Source organism: Cryptomeria japonica, chromosome 3 (genome assembly GCF_030272615.1).
Source record: "Cryptomeria japonica chromosome 3, Sugi_1.0, whole genome shotgun sequence".
Taxonomy (NCBI): domain Eukaryota; kingdom Viridiplantae; phylum Streptophyta; class Pinopsida; order Cupressales; family Cupressaceae; genus Cryptomeria; species Cryptomeria japonica.
Window position 1 is genome coordinate 823,789,177 of NC_081407.1, and position 19,378 is coordinate 823,808,554.

Consider the following 19,378-nt stretch of genomic DNA (forward strand, 5'->3'; position numbering starts at 1 on the left):
TTTGATTAGGGTGGTATTTTTGCAGATTTAGCAGTTCATTTGCACTTTTAGTTAGAAACTGTTGGAATGGTTGCCGTGTTTTCTACAGGGGGCTGCTGCTGTTAACTCAGGATTATTGTTGATGGCTGTTATGGGACTACTTTTCCCAGCAGTTCTCCACTCTACACACACAGAGCTCCATGCTGGACGATCAGAGTTAGCACTTTCAAGGTTTACCAGCTGCATCATGCTCATTGCATATGCAGTCTATCTATTCTTCCAATTGAAGAGTCATCGAGATCTGTATGAATGCTGTAATGAGGTTCGATCTAGTGTTTTACTGCTATAAAATGGAATATTTTTTTTCCAGTTTTGCTCTTGTGCTTTGCTTTTTTCATGTCTTCCATTGTTCTTGCTCCCAATCTTAGCCATACAACTAAAGTCTACAAGTACAGTTTAATATTCTATAATTTTTATCACTGATTGTCAAAATGCGAATTAAGAGTGATTTTGTGATGTTGGTGAGACGACAGAATTTTTCTTCTTATGTTTGTATAAAATCAAAGAACCTATGAGCTTCTTGTGGCCTAGCTAACCGCTTCTAAGGTATGGGAGAATACAAAAGTTCACTAAAATTCAGCATCTAAGTTGCACTTGGGGGGTGGTGGGCGGGGGGACGTGGTGTGAAGTTGAACATAGCATTTATCTAACTAGTTTCATATTTGGTCCATTTATTTAAAACTACGGTTTTTTTTTTGCCGAGTCCTTGCCGAGTCTTTCGCGAGTCTTTCACGAGTCCGAGTCCGAGTCCAAATTTTTGGTTTGCTGAGTCCGAGTTTTTAAACTTTGGTTTTCGTCATGCTATCTTGTACCAAAATAGCATTTCCTTTGCTCGTCTCTTGTGGGCAAGGTTGTTTTGGTTGTAGGTGATCCTTGGGGTAGTGTGGGTTTGATCAGCAACTCTTACACTCAAGATGTTAGAAGCTCAAATGGTCATCACAAAAAAATGTTTAGAAGCTCAAATGATCATCACAAAAAAAGGAAAATTCAAAGCTAGAAATGTGGAATGTCAAAAGTCACTTTTGATGAAATTTGTCATTTATGCAACTGCTGTTTTGGTTTGTATTTATTTAATTCGTTCATTTATTTACACTTGCATACTTAAGCTTACTTATGTCATTTATTGGTGGTGTGAAGTTGAATATAGTATTTATCTAACTAGTTTCATATTTGATCCATTTATTTACACATACATACTTAAGCTTACTTATGTCATTGATTTTTTTGGGTCTCAAACACTTTGTCATGATCTTAATATGTCCTAGGTTTTCATCTCTTTCTTTATGACAAGGTTTTCATCATGCTATCTTGTACCAAAATAGCATTTCCTTTGCTCGTCTCTTGTGGGGAAGGTTGTTTTGGTTGTAGGTGATCCTTGGGGTAGTGTGGGGTTGATCAGCAACTTTTACATTAAAGATGTTTAGAAGCTCAAATGATCATCACAAAAAATCTAAAGCTAGAAATGTGGAATGCCAAAAGTCACTTTTGATGAAATTTGTCATTTATGTAACTGCTGTTTTTTTTAGCTGCATAGAAGACATTTATTTTGCCACATGAGACGAAGTTGAACATAGTATTTATCTAACTAGTTTCATATTCGGTCCATTTATTTACGCATACATACTTAAGCTTACTTATGTCATTTATTTTTTTGGGTCTCAAACACTTCTTTATGATCTTAATGTGTCCTAGGGTTTCATCTCTTTCTTTATAAGAAGGTTTTCATTATGCTATCCTGTACCAAAATAGCATTTCCTTTGCTTGTCTCTTGTGGGGAAGGTTGTTTTGGTTGGAGGTGATGCTTGGGCTAGTGTGGGGTTGATCAGCAACTCATACACTCAAGATGTTTAGAAGCTCAAATGATCATCACAAAAAAATGTGTAGAAGCTCAAATGATCATCACAAAAAAAGGAAAATGTAAAGCTAGAAATGTGGAATGCCAAAAGTCACTTTTGATGAAATTTGTCATTTATGCAACTGCTGTTTTGTTTTAGCTGCATATAAGACATTTATTTTGCCACATGAGATGATTACTTAAGTGCAGACTATGCAGCCCTTTTTTCTCTGCATCGTTGTCTCTGCTTTTGCTTCCTCTGGGCCTTTGCTCCTGCTCACCATATGTGCGTTTTCTTTTTCTGAAAACACAAACACACACATCTGGCATTATTTTTGTGTGTGTGTGTGCCTGCGTATGCATACATGCATGGATGTATGCATGCATGCATGCATGCATGTATCGTATATATCCATGCATCTGTAATTAGGAAAAGGTCAAATAACTATAACTTCACAATGAACAAAAATTAGAATAAGATTATGAGTATCCATTCAATGAATTTCCTCAAATAGTTCACATCTTCAACGTACTTCCTCAATCGCATATGCCATTGTCAAAAAATAAGGCGAATCATGTATAAATTTTTACACATTATGCAACTTTCTTCACAAACTCTTAATGCTTCAAGAGAACCTGACCTTATTTGATCATAGGTTAGCGATCTAAATGGACAATGAAGGGACTGGATTGATTTAACATCTATTGGTACATCTCCACTAAACAAATATTTTACAAAGGGTTTATTTGACATGGTGTTTCTTACTTATTTTCAAAATGGAGATTCAAATTGGTTGAAGGCACAAAGCAAGCAAGTTCACTTATAAATAGAAAATATCTACTAAAATATCATGATCAATGATTTGGTGAGCAAGCTCAATTTAAGTACTTCATTTTTAAAACTATCACACAGAGTGCAATCATCTTGGGTTGTTTTCATTAAAACAATAATGGAATATATACCTATTAAAATTGATGAATCATGAGAATATGCAGACAACTTCTAGCCTAATGATTGCATGCTAAGATATGGATCTACATTTTGGGATTTGCCTCCTTTTGCCTTAGCACATTTTGGTTTTGAGTCAGGGAATTAGAGTTAGGCCAACTCTTTTTGGGGTATTGGAGTTGGGCCAATTCTGATATTGGTCTCTCAAGGAATTAGAGTTAGGCTATCTTTGATACTGATTCTTTAGGTTATCAAAATTAGGCCAAACTTCAATTCCACTTTCTTGGGGTATTGAAGTGTATCAGAGTTAGGCTAGTCTTGTGGGGTATGCTACCGGTCTGATAGGGCCTAGAGATACACACACGCATCTTAGGAATTAGTGTTTGTGTGGGTCTATTATCCAGAATGTTATATAAGTTAATATTAAGTTGTTGAGAAACAACTTAATATTATATTGAGTGTGTAGTTGTGTGTGAGAATAATAATGTGAGTTGTTAATACAACTCACATAGAGATCTAAGAGCGTTTGTAGGGATTTGAGTTGTTAAAAGTTAAAACAACTCATATTTCGGGAGTTGTTATAGGAAGTTTTTATAATATAGGATATACACATCCTATAAATATGTAATGTTATTTATAATGTTTATAGAATGAAAGTGAAGTAGAATAGAAGCACAAATTATTTTGTATTTTTTTTTTTTGCAGCTTCTTTTTAGACCCTACCCGAATTCTCAATATAGTATCATAGCATGTAATATTACCATGGCTGTGAAATTCTGAAAGCAAAGGAATTCAACGAGTGGACAACCGGAAGGAATTCAACTAGTTTAGAGGAGGAGATTGTTTGACATGAAGAGAAATATAGATGAAAAAATATTCCTTGCGTAGCCTTCTTCCATCGTTGTACGATGATTTTATTTGAAAGGTTTGATGAGTTTTATTCACTGTAGACAACATTTTCTCCATTCGTTTTTGCTCTATAGTATATGCCAATCATGCCCAGAAGGATAGACAAGTTTCCAGCAGCAAATAAATTTGCTTATTACGTGTTTGGGGGTGCAGATTAAAGTGTATATGTTGAAATGGCGTTTTTTAATCAGACTAACACAATTTCAGTTAAATTGCAACAACTTCTCATTTTTTAATGAAATTTAAAAATTCAAATTTTTATAGAAAGCTGGTTGAACAAAACCAAAAATTATTGAAGATATTCATAGTATTTAATGAGCAGTTTGAAGCAGAAATTTGATTGATATTTGTTGGGTGTGAGAAGAAGCGTTTGATAGCTGCGTTCTTGATTTCTGGGCACTCGATCTCTCTACCAATCACTACTCTGGAACAATGCAAACTTGAACTGGCAACATTACAGGAAGAAAATGATAAAGCATCTATTAGTTATTTGTAGCTAACACATGACTATGTGGTGTTGAAAATAGCTGTGTGTTGTCTTGCCTGGAGGAAGTTCCTTCCCTTTGCTGCCTTTTCTCTCTAGTTCCTCGGAACTTCGGAACCCCGAGGTTCCGAAGTTCCTCCCTTTCCTTTCCTCCTCCTCTTCAGTTCTTCGGAACTTCGGAACCTCGAGGTTCTGAAGTTCCTTTCCTTTCCTTTGCCTTCTTCGGAACTCCGAAACCCCAAGGTTCCGAAGTTCCTTTCCTTAGCCTTTTTCCTTCCTCGTCTCTTCTTTTGTTCCTCGAAATCCGAGGTTCCGAAGTTCCTTTCCTTTGCTTCCCTTCCTCTTTCCCGAAACTCTGGAACCCCGTGGTTCCGAAGCTCCCTCCTTCCCCTTTTTCCATTTCCTTGGAACTCCGGAACCCCGAGGTTCTGAAGTTCCTTTCTTGCCTTCTCTATAGTTCCTCTGAACTCTGGAACCCCGAGGTTTCAAAGTTCTTTTCTCTTAGTCTCCTTCCCCTTCCCCGGAACTCCGGAACCCCGAGGTTCCGAGGTTGCAACTGTAAGTCTAGCCATTGGCCTTTGAATGAATTGAAATCATCATTCTTGCCTTACTTCAACTTATGAATGTTGTGTATGTGTTCTTACCTTCATTATAAGTGTATGTTTGTGGCTTTCTTTCACATATATGCTGTGTTAATCTATTTCTGGGTGTGACTTGTGGGAAACTTTCTCCCCTCTTGACATTCAATGAATTCTAACCTCCATACATGCATTGGGGTCATTCATACAACTTAAGTTTGTGCATCTCCTGGGTATTTCAATTGATTCTTTGTGTCATTTCAGGTAGGGAGAGAAACAATCTCTTATCTTGGTGCATCACCTCCTTTCATTTTAAGCATTTCCCTCTTCCCTTTTCCTCTGCAAGCTATTAGGATAGGCTTAGGAGTAAGTTTTGAAGTGCTGAGTTGGTTCAACACCTGCACCTGGATTGGAAGGAAGCCGGCCTTCTCCGCAGACTCAACCCCCTTGCTCAAGGTCCCACACTTTGGGGTTGTTCCCATGTTTCACGAGGTTGCTGAGTTGATAGCTCAACAAGGGTGCAAGCTTTTGTGACAACAAGGAGTAAGTGTTTAGTTCTGATTGCATTTAGTATGTGAAATATTGAAAGGGGCTATATTTTTAAGAAATATTTTCAAAAAGTTATGTAAGAAGTGAGCATCTAAGAGAAGATTTATCTTTGAGACTTTTAATCATAATGATATTTTTTATACACATCAAAGTAACTTTGTAAAGGATGCATTTTTGGTTGAATCCAACATCCTATTATCTCATGGATTTTACAAATATGATTGAAAGTCTTGTTTGTGCTTTCAGGGCAATCCATATTAAATCTATTTGAGATCCCAAAAGATCGGGTGAATAAAGTGTAACATATCATTTTGGAGGCACGAGGCAATGAAGGAAGGACATTCAATGTCCTCTCTTTAGACGCCAACAATGAGGCCACTTATCAGGCCACTTATCAGTTTTGGTGGCATTTTGTTTTCTATTGTTTGGTAGTGACAGTTTTCTATGTTTTTGGAGGTCGAGTGTGTTGTGACATTTTCACACATCGCCCCAAGGCAAATGGGGACCCCCTACTTTTTAGGCCCTCGCGGTCTTTTGGCTTGCATTTTTTGGGGTCTTTTCGCAGCAGTCTTGTTAGTCTTTCTGCTTTGCAAATGTTTGGGGGTCATATTGGTTAAGTCTGCCTTTTGTTTGAGCAAATTTGGCTAAGTCGAGGGCCAGTTTTGTCTTGTTTTTGGGTTTATACCTTTTGTCCTAGATTTTAGGGGTTTCTGTTAGGGTTTTGAAGAAACTGAACATACAACTGGAATCAGGACCCTTCAAGGGACCTCCCAGTAAAATTTGAGCCAAAATGAAGCAACTTTCTATTTTTAGAAAGTCCCTATTTTTTAGGGATTATTCCGGGTCTCGGAATGTCATCATTTTGCCAAAAATCAAACTTACTATTTTTAGTAATTTCTATTTTTAGTAAGTTTCTATTTATATTAAGTCATTCCTGCACCCTGTCTAGGGGTCTAACGCTGACATTTTGAATGTTTCTATTTTTGGAAAGTCAGTACTGGCAAGGTCAGTCAGATAAGGCGACAAGGATCAGACGTTCACAAACATTTCTAATTCCGGTAAGTCAGACAACAGACAGAGAAAGCCAGAAATTGATCATGTGCTTAGAAGCCTATGCCTAAAATGGAAAGCTCAAAAATTCGCCAAAATGAGGAAGGCAAGGACAGATGGAAAATTCCATGAATCCATGGCATAGTGGAAATTCCGCCTAGGTATGTAGTTGAGCGCCAAAATGAGGAAGGCAAGGACAGATGGAAAATTCCATGAATCCATGGCATAGTGGAAATTCCACCCAAGTATGCAGTTGCGCGCCAAAATGGGATTCCCAAGGACAGAAGGCAAATCCATGAATCCCTGGCACTGGCAAAATTCCGCCCAAGTCTGGAATTGGGCGCCAAAATGGGATTCCCAAGGACAGAAGGAAAATCCATGAATCCCTGGCACTGGCAAAATTCTACCCGAGTCTGGAATTGGGCGCCAAAATGGGATTCCCAAGGACAGAAGGAAAATCCATGAATCCCTGGCACTGGCAAAATTCTGCCCAAGTCTGGAATTGGGCGCCAAAATGGGATTCGCAAGGACAAAAGGAAAATCCATGAATCCCTGGCACTAGCAAAATTCCGCCCAAGTCTGGAGTCAGGCGCTGAAATGAAGATCCCAAGGAGAGGAGGAAAATCCGCGAATCCATGGACAGAGCAAAAATGCGCCCAAGTCTAGAGTCAAGCGTTGAATTGAAGATCCCAAGGACAGGAGGAAAAATCCATGAATCCATGGACAGAGGGAAAATGCGCCCAAGTCTGGAGTCAGGCGCTGAAATGGAGAAGCCAAGGAGAGGTGGAAATATCTGCGAGTCCATGGACAAAGCAAAAATGCGCCCAAGTCTGGAGTCAGTTGCTGAAATGGAGAAGCCAAGGAGAGGTGGAAAAATCCGCGAGTCCATGGACAAAGCAAAAATGCGCCCAAGTCTGGAGTCAGGCGCTGAAATGAGATTCCCAAGGAGAAGAAGGAAAATCCATGAATCCTTGGCATGGTGAAAATTTCACCCAAGCTAAAAAATTGAAATTTTGCCTAAGGCATGGAATCCAAGGAGTCAAGGAGGAATAAAAAGCAAAATTCCCCTCAGGCGATTTTTCGAATTTGCTATTTTTACACACCAGATCTCGACAAAGTATGGAAAATTTTATAGATTCGGAATCGGGATGAAATTCCCCATCCAATGAACTTGGCTCCTAAATTTTAGGAGGGTCCCCAAAAAATAGGCATGTTGAAAAGAGGACATGGACAATTCACAAAACAATGAATTCCTTCCTCAGGAGGAATTTCTGCCCCAGCCTTGTGGAGGGCGCTAGAATGAAGAGTGCATGGAGAAACAGGCAAATTGCAAGAGTCCTTGACCAAGGCATTTTAGCACCCAAGTGAGAGAAGGAGCCCCAGATAGAGGGATGCAAGGAATCCATGGAATTGAAAGAATTCCCCACCAAGTGTAAAATGTTGCCTAGGAACACAAGAGTGCGCTAAAATGATCTTCTCATGGACAATGCACAAAGAGATGAATTCCTTCATCAGGGAAGAATTGCACCCAAGAAGAAGAAATTCCAGGAAAGGTGTAAAATTGACTAAGTGTTTGAAATTTCTTCCTTCAGGACATAGTTTTTGGAAATCATGGAAATTGGCTAAGGTATGAAGATTTTCCTTCCTCAGGGTAAGGAACAAATTTCTTTCCAAAGGAGAACTCCTCCACAACAAGAAATCACATCCAAGGATGAATTGAAGATAAAATTTCTAAGGCAAGGAAGGAATCAGGGATGAACTGAACAAGAAATTTCCCCCACAGGGAAAAATTTTAAAAATCCATTTTCAGGGCTCAAATGACCTCTAAATTTAGAAACTTTTGAAGATATGGATACGTGAGAGAATTCTCTTCCTCCTGGTCTTGAAACCCTAATTTGTGCAAAATTCCTTAAAAATAGATGTTGAAAAATCATTGAAAATCTTTTCCAGAGCAAGGCAAGTTCAAAAACTAAAATAAAATACTTCCAGAGTTAGAGATTCTCCCTCTTGAAGTTTTTCTCTCTCCAGGGTTTTTTCCACCAAGTGGCAGTCGAGTCAACAGACTTTGAATTAATGAAAGCATCTCTTTGCATGCAGCCGTCACATTTATGGCATTATGGCAGATTCCTTCTGCATGCGGCCGTCATGTTCAGGAGATGATGGTGCATTTATGGCGTCATGGGCAATTTTTGCATGAGGGCACATTCATTGCATAGTGGGCACTTTTTGAATGTAATGGTTAATTAATGCTTTATGGGCGCCATTTCTGGCAATATTGTAATTAATTGTATATGGGTATGATGGGCTATTAATTACCGATTCCCACCTTGTTGCGCCTTGAGTGGGAATCTTCTGGGGTGAACCCTAATTAGGGTTTGCATGGCTCGAGGCCTATATAAAGGGGTGACAAACCCCCTCATTTGTAAAGGAGGGAGCTTTGTATGAAATTGTTGCGATAAGTTTTGAGATAATAACAGTGAAACATTGTTCTTTGATGGTGTCCACTTAAATTATTTTTTCAAAGCTTGCATGGTTTCACCTTCCTCACTTAGAGTAGAAGTAGTATAGTGCTTTGATTTCAATGGAGAATGTAATGGTGTTTGATGAATTTCCATGGTTCATACTTTTTGCATCTTGCTGATTGTAAGTTGCAGTGTAAAGTTAGTCTGAGCCCCCCTAAATTCGTGCTAAGTTCGATTGTGGATAGTCGTTTGGATTGCGCCGTTTTGGGTATTCAAATGTACTTTCTCGATTTGAAAATCCTCTAGCATCCCTAGAAGATTGCACCGGTTCTTGCGGAGTTGTAGTTAAACTCGACGAAGCAGAGCTTGGTTTATTTGGAATTTGTCCACCAGAGCACTATTCATTGTTATCACTGCCCGTAGGAGTAGATTTAGATCCTTCTAACCCTTTCCCCTTTACTTTCAGTTCATTTTAGTCCTTTCGAAGCAATAGCATTGCAGAATTGCCATATCCGATGATGGAGTTCCAGCCACAACAAAGAGGTGAAGGAATGATGCAAACGTAAGGTCCCTTGGATTACCAGCAATCACATCAGCCAACTGAGTCACGTCCACGCATTGAAGGAACCTTGGAGTCGATTGTTTGAACTTCTTGCAATCTTAGCATGCAATCGTACTTTGATCAAGAGAGAGTGAAGTGACTGTTGGGCAACTTTATTCTGTGTTCGACGCTGTCATAAAAAACACGTCAACAGAGTGACAACATAAACAACACTAGTTATTTCTATTCATGTGTGCGTTATTTTCTTATGTAACCTCCTAGTGTATTGTATTGAACAAAAGCACTAGTGTAATGCAGTTCATGGATTTTGAAATGGTTTTTAGTAATCTTGAAATCCATATGAGGTGAACAAATGAGTGTTCCTAATTGTGTCTACGTTTGTGGTAAACCTGTGGGGAAAACCATGCAAGGTTAATGAGAGGGTGCCTTTTGTTTAAATCAAAATCATGAGCCACAAGAGTTGGGCTTACTGCGATTAGAAGTGTTAAAGTTTTAAAGGAGAGGAGAAAATGGATATCATTGATATCATAAATAGTTGTATAGGAGAGCAATTGGCTATAGGGATGCTCTGACTTCTAGACTTCTTGGAAGCCTGGTTGATCGGTGATGAGTTCATTGGAACTGAAAGCGGGATAAATCCTCGTATGTAGGTGATCATGTGCAACAAGATCCAAATAGCAGTATGTAGACCTAAAAGTATGCATAGGCATATGATTCTATTTCTAGTTCATGTGATGCATTTTTTGCCTATGTTCACACTAGGGGGGGTGTTAAGAATTAGTGTTCAGGTGGGTGTACTATAAAATAAAGTTATATAAGTTATTTTTTGCCCATGTTCACACTAGGAGGGGTGTTAGGAATTAGGGTTCACGTGGGTGTATTATAAAATAAAGTTATATAAGTTAATATTAAGTTGTTGAGAAACAACTTAATATTATAGTCAGTGTGTAGTTGTGTGTGAGAATAAGAGATTTAAGAGCAATCGTAGGGATTTGAGTTGTTAAAACAAATCAAATGTTTCAGGAGTTATAGGAAGTTTTTATAAAATAGGATATACACATCCTATAAATATGCAATGTCTATTGGAAGTTTTTATAAAATAGGATATACACATCTTGCAATATCTATTCATATGGAATGAAAGTGAAGTAGAATAGAAGCATGCATTGTTTTGTGTTTGATTTTTTTGCAACTTCTTTTTTGACTCTACCCAAATCCTTAATAATATACATACATAAACATATATATTTATATATCTACGCACACGCACACGTAGTTACGTACAATATGTGTATCTATAGAAATATGTACATATACATTTAGATATATTATATATATGTACATATGTATATGTTTGTGTATTTATAGACACTCTCACATACATATACATATACATATGTATTTATAACTTGTATATGTCATACGCATATGTATGTGTAAGATGTATATGTATGTGTATATATATACCTTCATGCACACATAAAAAGGGTAGAGTTTTCTTTATGCATAAGTGCAAGAACATATGTTTGTTGAATGAAAATTTTATTTATAGAGGAAACACAATTTTGAAATATGCACGTGTGTCGAAATGTAGATTCACATTTCATTATGTAGTCACTAGGCTAGATGCATATTCTCATGATTCGTCGATTGTGATAGGCAAATATTTCATTATTGTTTTAATGAAAACAACCCAAAATGATTGCGCTTTGTGTGATAGTTTTGAAAATTAAGTATTAAAATTGAGGATGCTCTAGATGTGTATTCTCATGACTCATCAAGTGTGATAGGCAAATGTTTCATTATTGTTTTAATGAAAACAACCCAAGATGATTGCGTTTTGTGAGATAGTTTTGAAATTGAAGTATTTAAACTGAGGATGCTCACTACACCAATGAAGTGTTTAGTGAAGACGAATATTATGGTAAATCAATCAAGTCCCTTTGTTCTCCATTCAAGTTGTTAACCTAAGATCAAATAAGTTCAAGTTCTTTTGGAGCATTAAGGGGTTGTGAAGAAAGTTGTCTAATTTGTAAAATTAAAAAATCATTGTGGGTTGTGAAGGAAGTATGCTGATAAACAATAATATATATCATATTCAATATTATTTTTTTGATTGATAAAACTCAGTCTAAGAGGACTACACCCTTGTATTGATATGAAAAAGGTTACATAAGTTACATTTGTATATGCCAGCTCAAACCCAAAACTAGACTAGACTTCAACTTTTACCCATATTTACATGATGATGTATCTTTGACCTCTTTGAATATGTAGCTAATGAATTGCATATTCTACTATTTGACCCTACTATAAGCTATCGACTATTTTGTCGCTACAACCAAAATGGGACTTAGGTCGTATTGGCTTCACTAACTACCCAACAAACAATAATCCCAAGAGAAATATAAAATGTGAACCTTAAAAACAAGAAGCTTACGTATTACCGTCCATCGGAACCACCCTGCCCGAAGGTTGTGCACTCTCTAGTCAACGCTTCTTCCAGTCTCCATGGACAATTTGTCCCACATTCGCTATGGTTTGCAATAGCTAACACCTCGTCGATGCTCTCATTAGCCTCTGGGTCTTTTTTTGCCATTTGCATCTCACCTTCATCAGCGTCCTCCAAGTTCTCTTTAATGAAAGCCTGGAGCTATCCTAGCGTTTCCTTTGGAGCCAGACCTAGAATTCTGTCTAGAATGAATTTTGGCAACTCTGATGGATCCTTCGAAAAGATGAGTGTGAATCTGACAACATCATGTCCACATCTTCCTATGACATAATAGTCCCTCAACAGAGGAATGCTAGTCTCGACCTCAACATTGTTCAGCACGTCCTCCATCTCACCTAAAAACTTCCTCTAGATTAGTTTCTTGCATAGGGTTTCTGCCATCTCCTTGATCTCGTTTGCATTAAGGATAGAGGCTAAAAACATGGCTGAGATATTGGAATTCACTCTGTATCCGTGGTCGGTCTTGAGAAACTTCTCCCCCAAAACCATCTTGACTGCGTGAATTACCAGATCGTGGCTTGTTTTAAACACACAATGCATCCTCATCTCCGACATCACACCTAGGAACACCATCTGCCTCTTGCCACTAACAAGCCTTACTGGTGTATCCATCATGCTTTATGCTCCAGAGAACTCTATGAAATGTGGCAATTGTTTAGACCCTATAAATAGCAGTAATTCATAATTCCACATGCGTCCATCTCAAAATGCCTGACGTCTCCAATACATCTTTAGTAAGGCTTTTGTCAAATCTTAAGGCTAAGCACCTTTTCCCATGATGTAGTTTTCGTCTTCCATCTGCCTCTCGATACGGATCCATCTCCCTCCTAATCTTTGCAATCATTAATTCTATTGAGCTCGCGTAACACCCATCTCCAATACTTTTTTGCCAACTCATCCACCGACCCATTTGCCTCATGTCTAAGTGGCTTATCTTAAACTCCCTAAACTCATTCAATAAGTTCATGATGGGTAGGAGCCACTTTTCTAGTCTCCAATTTGAGGTTCATCCTTGTTTGTTCACATTGATGGTGAGGAGGGAGTCCCCCCCAAGGTGTATACTCCTAACATTTTCCTCTCAGGCACATTTTAAAGCAAGTAAAGCCGCTTGGTATTCGGCTTCGTTGTTTGCTCCCCTCCCTAAGTATTTAGATTTTGAAGCTAAAGTTTTGCCTTGATGATCCCTCAAAACATAGCCAATGCCACATTCCCTCGAGTTGCCTCTGGAAGCCCCGTCAAAATTCACCTTGCACCATCCCTCATCCAGCTCCTTCCAAATTGCCTCCTTTTTCGGATGAGCAGCAGGATCAATCCACTAAGCCCCATGAGAGGGGTGTAAATTGAGGGTAAGCAATCTCAATTGTTGACATGATAGAGAGTAACCTCGCGAGGTTCAAACCTTGGTTGTAGTCACTATAGGCAATAAGCCCCACCATTTCATTGAAGGGTCACCCCTGGATTTGCAATCTCAATTGTTGACATGGTAGAGAGAAACGCTGCGAGGTTTGGACTTTGGTTGTAGGCACTACAGGCAAGAAGCCCCACCATTTCACCAAAGGGTCACCCCTGTATATCATTGTCAATCTTATTTTTTAATTTTGAAGAATTTTATTTTTTGTTCACTTAATGTTGTAGTTATTTGATCTTTTCTTCTCATTAATAGAGTGAGCTATCTTTTCAATACCTTTTAGGTTTTGAATAACACTGATTGTATGTTTGATGCTTTTTATTTTTGTATTGCTCCCCCATAGCATATGCCACTTGTAAAATAGGGTTTATATGGGTTATTAACATTTGTAGTGTTCATTGGTAATTGGGCTACGGGGTCTATGAGTTGGATGGACTTTGAGAGTATTAAATTCTTTGTAACTGCAGCATGCCTTTTTTAAAAAGTGTATAATTAATCTTCGCGTAAATAGTTTTGATGTTAATGCTTTTATGAAGCATGTCCGTAGTATGCAAACAGATTCTGTGTAGTTTTTTGCTGTATAAAGTAAAATATAGATTATATATAATGATGGCTTTTGTCATGTGTGATTCTGAGTATTGTTGACTGTTTTGTTTTTGAGCACTTACAACTTTCTATTGGATCAGATATTAATTAAATTTTTAGAACCAGATATTACTTCTAATAATATCTTGTCATTTGATTCTTATGTTGGACATATGAAAACTGAAACCAAATTTATCACAAATGTAATGGTATTTGCAATCTATTTTACAAATTAAATTTCCTTTAAAAGTTAATAAATTGATATTTCAAATTTTAATGGTAAAAGATGAATAATTTTTTTTTGCTGACTAATTGGCACAGTTAACAATCTCCATTTTATAGACTTTCCCAGCTCATTTGTTGCTTCAGCCCGCAGAGGCATTTGACCTACAGTTAAATATTTGAGTCTTCAATGTCCTACCTTCTTGAAATAGTTTAATTCATGGCATCACCTGTATGCATTATGCGTGCCTCTTTTTCATTAATTATTAAGAGTTACATATCTATAGAATTCAATACTCTAGAGTGTAGAATGTACATTTGATGCAAATAATTTAACATCAATGTGACGTACAATGTATTTAGTTAGAAGTATGTTTTTACTAGTAATAATAGGAAAATTATCACTAGAAATAGTGTTAATATTGATTGAGTGGGTAAAATAAGGTTAGAAAAAATTGTGAAATAACAATACAAAATATTAAAGACTACTTGTATGAGCACATCTATATACTGATATAAAGCTTAGCTTGTGTAAGAATAGGCTTACTTTCTGTTTTTTATTTTTTTTAACCATAATTTACCTTTAATAATTTATATACTGCATTAATAAATTAATGTATGAGTATGGACTCTGGATATCACTGGTTATGTTGGTTTTGAACAGTCACAATGTATATAGTATACACGTACATATGTATATATGTTTATAATAATACATGCACCGAGCCTACATATGTTTGTAAAACATAGGTTTTAATTTGAAAAATTAGGATCATACAATCTCATAGGTTGGTTTGCATGAGAGAAGGGGATCGGCTTCCTACAAATATATGTGCACAGTACAGTGGGAGATGCATGGGTGATTGAAATTACCAAGCATATGTGTATCTCTATACAGGCTATTCTGTCAATCTACTATAGTTTTAGCTTTTAGCTTTTGGATTTTTTGGCTTCATATTGTATTTAACGGCTGCACTTTTGAGTTCCATTGACCTAATTGGGTCATCTTTTGTTGTCAATAAAATTTCTTTTTTTTTGTATTTGCATACCTGTTATTGAGTTGAATGATCACCTTTTCACAATCATGACAGGCAACCAAGACTTCAAATCATAAGAGAATTGGATTCTTATATCCTGGTTGAAGTACCCTTTCTTTGAAAAATGTGCACGGGAAGCATGCAGAATGGAAATCATGTTTGGACAAGATAGGTTTACTTCCAAGAAAAGATACAGAGCTTGTTTAAACTTTTAAAGAACATGAGAAAAAAAGACTCTGGATAATCTTAATGAAATAATGGTGTTAGAATCATATTTCTTCGTATGCTGTAGCACAGTATAAAATAGACATCTTGAATATTTATGATGATGCTTGCTCTGTCTGTCAAAATAAATTTAATTTTTTGTTACATTTATCAAATGGGCAGTTTAATTATTTTTCTTGTATTATTATTGCTTGGGCATTTTTTTGATTGAGATGCTTACACTGGCACTTAACTATATTGTAAATACATATTTTCATCTTTTCTAGGGTATCTATGTCTACTATGATACTAGCGTAGGGGAAACATATATAGTTTTGTTGTCATCTATTTATGAAAATAGGCGGACTTTCATTTGCTTTATATTTCAATGGGTCTTAGTGACATTCATTTACAGTTTGAGCTGTTAAAGGCTGTGTTCACATAAATGGTTATTGTGATTGAAGGATTTACTCAGCATATTAGTCCCCTTAAATGCTTTCTTTCCATTTTTAACCATCTTTGGAAATGGATGATCTGAGCTTTGGGATAGACTTGATTCTTGAAGTCTTTCTAATAAAAAGCATGGGGTGTATTGCAGGGTGATGATGAAGGAGGTTCCGAGGAAAAAGATTCTCCACATCTAAAATTTTGGGAAGCAATAATATGGCTTGCTATCCTGACTGCATTTGTTTCTTTTCTTTCTGATTATCTTGTCAATGCTATTGAGGTAAATAATAATTTTCAAGTTTCAGCATATAGTGTCCAAGGAATTGAATCGAAATTAGCATTGAGTTGTTGTGAACCATGTTCACACATATTATTTGTTATTTGGAATTATCGTCAATGACATCCGATATTAAAAATCTGCCTTATCACACAAATAGAATGTGTGTTATTATGGGTATCTTTATTTTCTTCTCGAGTTGCATAATAAACTCGTGAGTTTTTGGTGCTTGTTCTCAGTAAAGTTTAGCTTGCAGATTTGTTTCTGCCTTTTTTTGGACCATTGAAGAGAAAACTGTACACAGGGATGCATCTAGATGAGCTGGGTTATAAAACTTGTGTAGGCTGCTGCTGTATAGATAGGGATTCTCACTATCAGCGCTTGCTTAGACAGTTTATGATGGCCTGATTTCTAATGTTATAATGCCTGTTGTTTGTAGTTTCTTTCCGTTCTTGCCTGTTGTATCTTTTTGAATTGTACTAGATGCATGTGCTCTTCAATTTTTTTCAAAAGTTATTAGTTTCCACATAAGCTAACTATTCAACCTTTAACAAATGTCTTTGTTGGGCTTATTAATCTTACGTTTCCGTTTTGACTTGTAAACTAAGGATAGAGACCCAAGAGAGGACAAGGTAGACAACAAGACAGTTCTTCAGAAGTGAGAATAGCAATCTCCAATAAGCATTTTCAGAGGCAAATATTTACTTGTGGAAATGCAACTAATTGCCAAATTTTCAATTTCTGCTTTGGCATATCAAAGTAAAATTTTTTAAGATTACATATCCCAGTTATGCATCTCTCCCATGAAGGTTAATCACGATGATTAATCATCACACAATGACACATGGGAGTACAGAAAATAAATCAAGGTCTTAGTGGCCAATTGGACATTGATACATGTTCAGAATTGCTTACTAAGATTACTATCCTAGGTGTGCAACAGAGGACAAGGAAGACATAGAGACCCAAGAGAGGACAAGGCAGGCAACAAGACGTGGTTCTTATGGAAGTGAACAGCGATTCCAAATTAGCTTTGATAGAGGCAAATATTTATTTTGGGAAACACAACTAACTCGAATTGTCAATTTCTATTTTGGCAACCACCTAAACTATGGCATATCAAATTAAATTTAATTAAGGTGAATCATTATAATTAATCATCATGATGACATATAGTACACAAATAAATCAAGGTCTTAGTTGACAATAGGACATTGACACATGTTTGACATTACTAAGTTTACTAATCCTAGATATGCATCTCTTCTCTAATGGTGAATTGTGATAATCATTGAGGTGACATATAAGATTTAACAAAATAATTAAAGGTCTTAGTGGACCTTAGGACATTGAATCATACAATTTTACACCAATTCTTTGTTTAAATGCAATGATTATTGGACTCAAATGCTTCAAGGAAAAGAGGAAATTTCAAGGCATTTGATGTCAAGTCAATTGGTTATCCCACCTAGGAAAACGTTCTTTTTTCACCCACAGGATATAAAGTGCTGAAAGTGTTTTGACCATGTCAAACCTTGGTATGGAGTTCTTTTTGTAGGTGTGGCTAGGACTTAGGTGCCAGAGAGGCCTCAGTTTCCAAAGACAGACTTTCAAACATGTTTAAAGGTTTCACATTAAAATGACGAATGCCATGATAAAATGGTTTCAAAGAGGCTGAAAAACATTTTGCTTTACTTGTATGCACTGCTCAAGTTCTATAGAAAATTGTATTTGTAGAGGCATTTTTACTTGTGTTTTTTAATAATTCACCATATTAATCTGGCTATCAGTCTGAGAGTGAAATGCATTACAAAGCTTAGCTGAGTTTTCAAGCACAACCAAGGAATGTTGTCTTAATGTTGATCTCTTTTAGTTGCATTGAGGATTTCTGGCATTTCCAAATGCTATTGAAGAAATTTTGTGAAAAAGAGTATGGAATATTGTCATGCAAGGAATTGGGCTGGTTATCTTGTTGATTCTCTTTGTCTCAATAATATATTATTTCATATTTGATGGAAGTTCTACATGGATTCCTTAGACATATCTGCTCTGAAACATGATTGAATTTTTAGAGACAATAGATTGTAAGGCTATTCAACAGTATCGTTTGGAGACCTATATATGTCTAGTTCAGAAGAGAACAATAACTATTTTTTCTGGTATATGAAGACTAGAGCTATTCTACGAGCCAGTTTTACAGCTAGATAAGCTCATTGGTTTTCTTGGAATTCATAAATAAATTGGAGATTTGGAAATGGAGTTAATGTTCATTTTTGTCTGTTGTCCTTATATGTTTTCCTCAATCACTGTTGCAACTTGCAACATAATATACAATGCTATCGATTGATTTCAATCTTTAAGGGCACTGATAGTTCAATTTCAACTTGTAAACCAAATTAATTTGTTGAAAGGATCTTATTTACTGGTTGATGGTCACTTCAATTTACTAACATTGTTTGAAGTTAGCGAATATCGTTTGTTTTCTCTCCACCAAAATAGTATTGTGTACTCAAATGATGAATTGGACAGCGTAAGCTTCATTTGCCACAACTAGGCATGCATTATAGTTGATTTTATGGTCACGTTGGCTTGAGATTTTTTTATGTTATTGTGTGTCAGATATGTGAATTGAGCCCTTATGTTTAGTGAAACGGTTAATTTGAAGTATCTGTGCTTTATACAAGGGGGCATCGTTTGGTCATCTTAAATATATATTTCTTTGATATTATATTCTACTATTCGGTGAAGAGACTTGAATTGAGCCCTTATCTTTAATGAAATGGTTGATTTGAAAGGCCTCTGCTTAAGATTTATTTTATATAATATTCTATGAGAGACATGAATTGAGCTTTAATATTTAGTGAAATGGCTAATTTGGAGTGCCCTATACTTTATATAGGGGGCATCCAAGAACTGGAATATGCCAGTTTCTTTTATGAGTGTCATATTACTCCCAATAGTTGGGAATGCTGCTGAACATGCAAGTGCAATAATGTTTGCTATGAAAGATAAACTGGTAAGCAGTAACTCTCTATTTCCACATAATGTCAATAATATCATTTGATTTAATTTTTCAATAATTTTTTTTGTTTTATCACTTATATGATTTGACTTCAATTATAGTACTTTTACAGGACATTACTTTAGGTGTTGCAATTGGATCTTCAACACAAATATCAATGTTTGTGGTAAGTCCTCTAATAATTTTAAATTATTGTTTATGGATATGTGGGCTGATGTATTGATGTTCTTTGTTCTGAACCTTATGAC

At 36.4% G+C, this 19,378-nt stretch overlaps 1 protein-coding gene across 8 annotated transcripts in view; it reads left to right on the forward strand.

Moving 5' to 3' along the window:
- Positions 1-19,378, forward strand: part of LOC131054774 (vacuolar cation/proton exchanger 3) — a 61,010-nt gene that overhangs the window by 3,502 nt on the left and 38,130 nt on the right. For all 8 annotated transcript variants that reach the window (XM_057989368.2, XM_057989364.2, XM_057989367.2 and 5 more), the window contains 4 exons: positions 89-301; positions 15,983-16,111; positions 19,008-19,124; positions 19,243-19,296. In XM_057989368.2, coding sequence (XP_057845351.2) covers positions 89-301; positions 15,983-16,111; positions 19,008-19,124; positions 19,243-19,296 — 513 coding nt within the window. The remainder of the gene's footprint in view (positions 1-88; positions 302-15,982; positions 16,112-19,007; positions 19,125-19,242; positions 19,297-19,378) is intronic.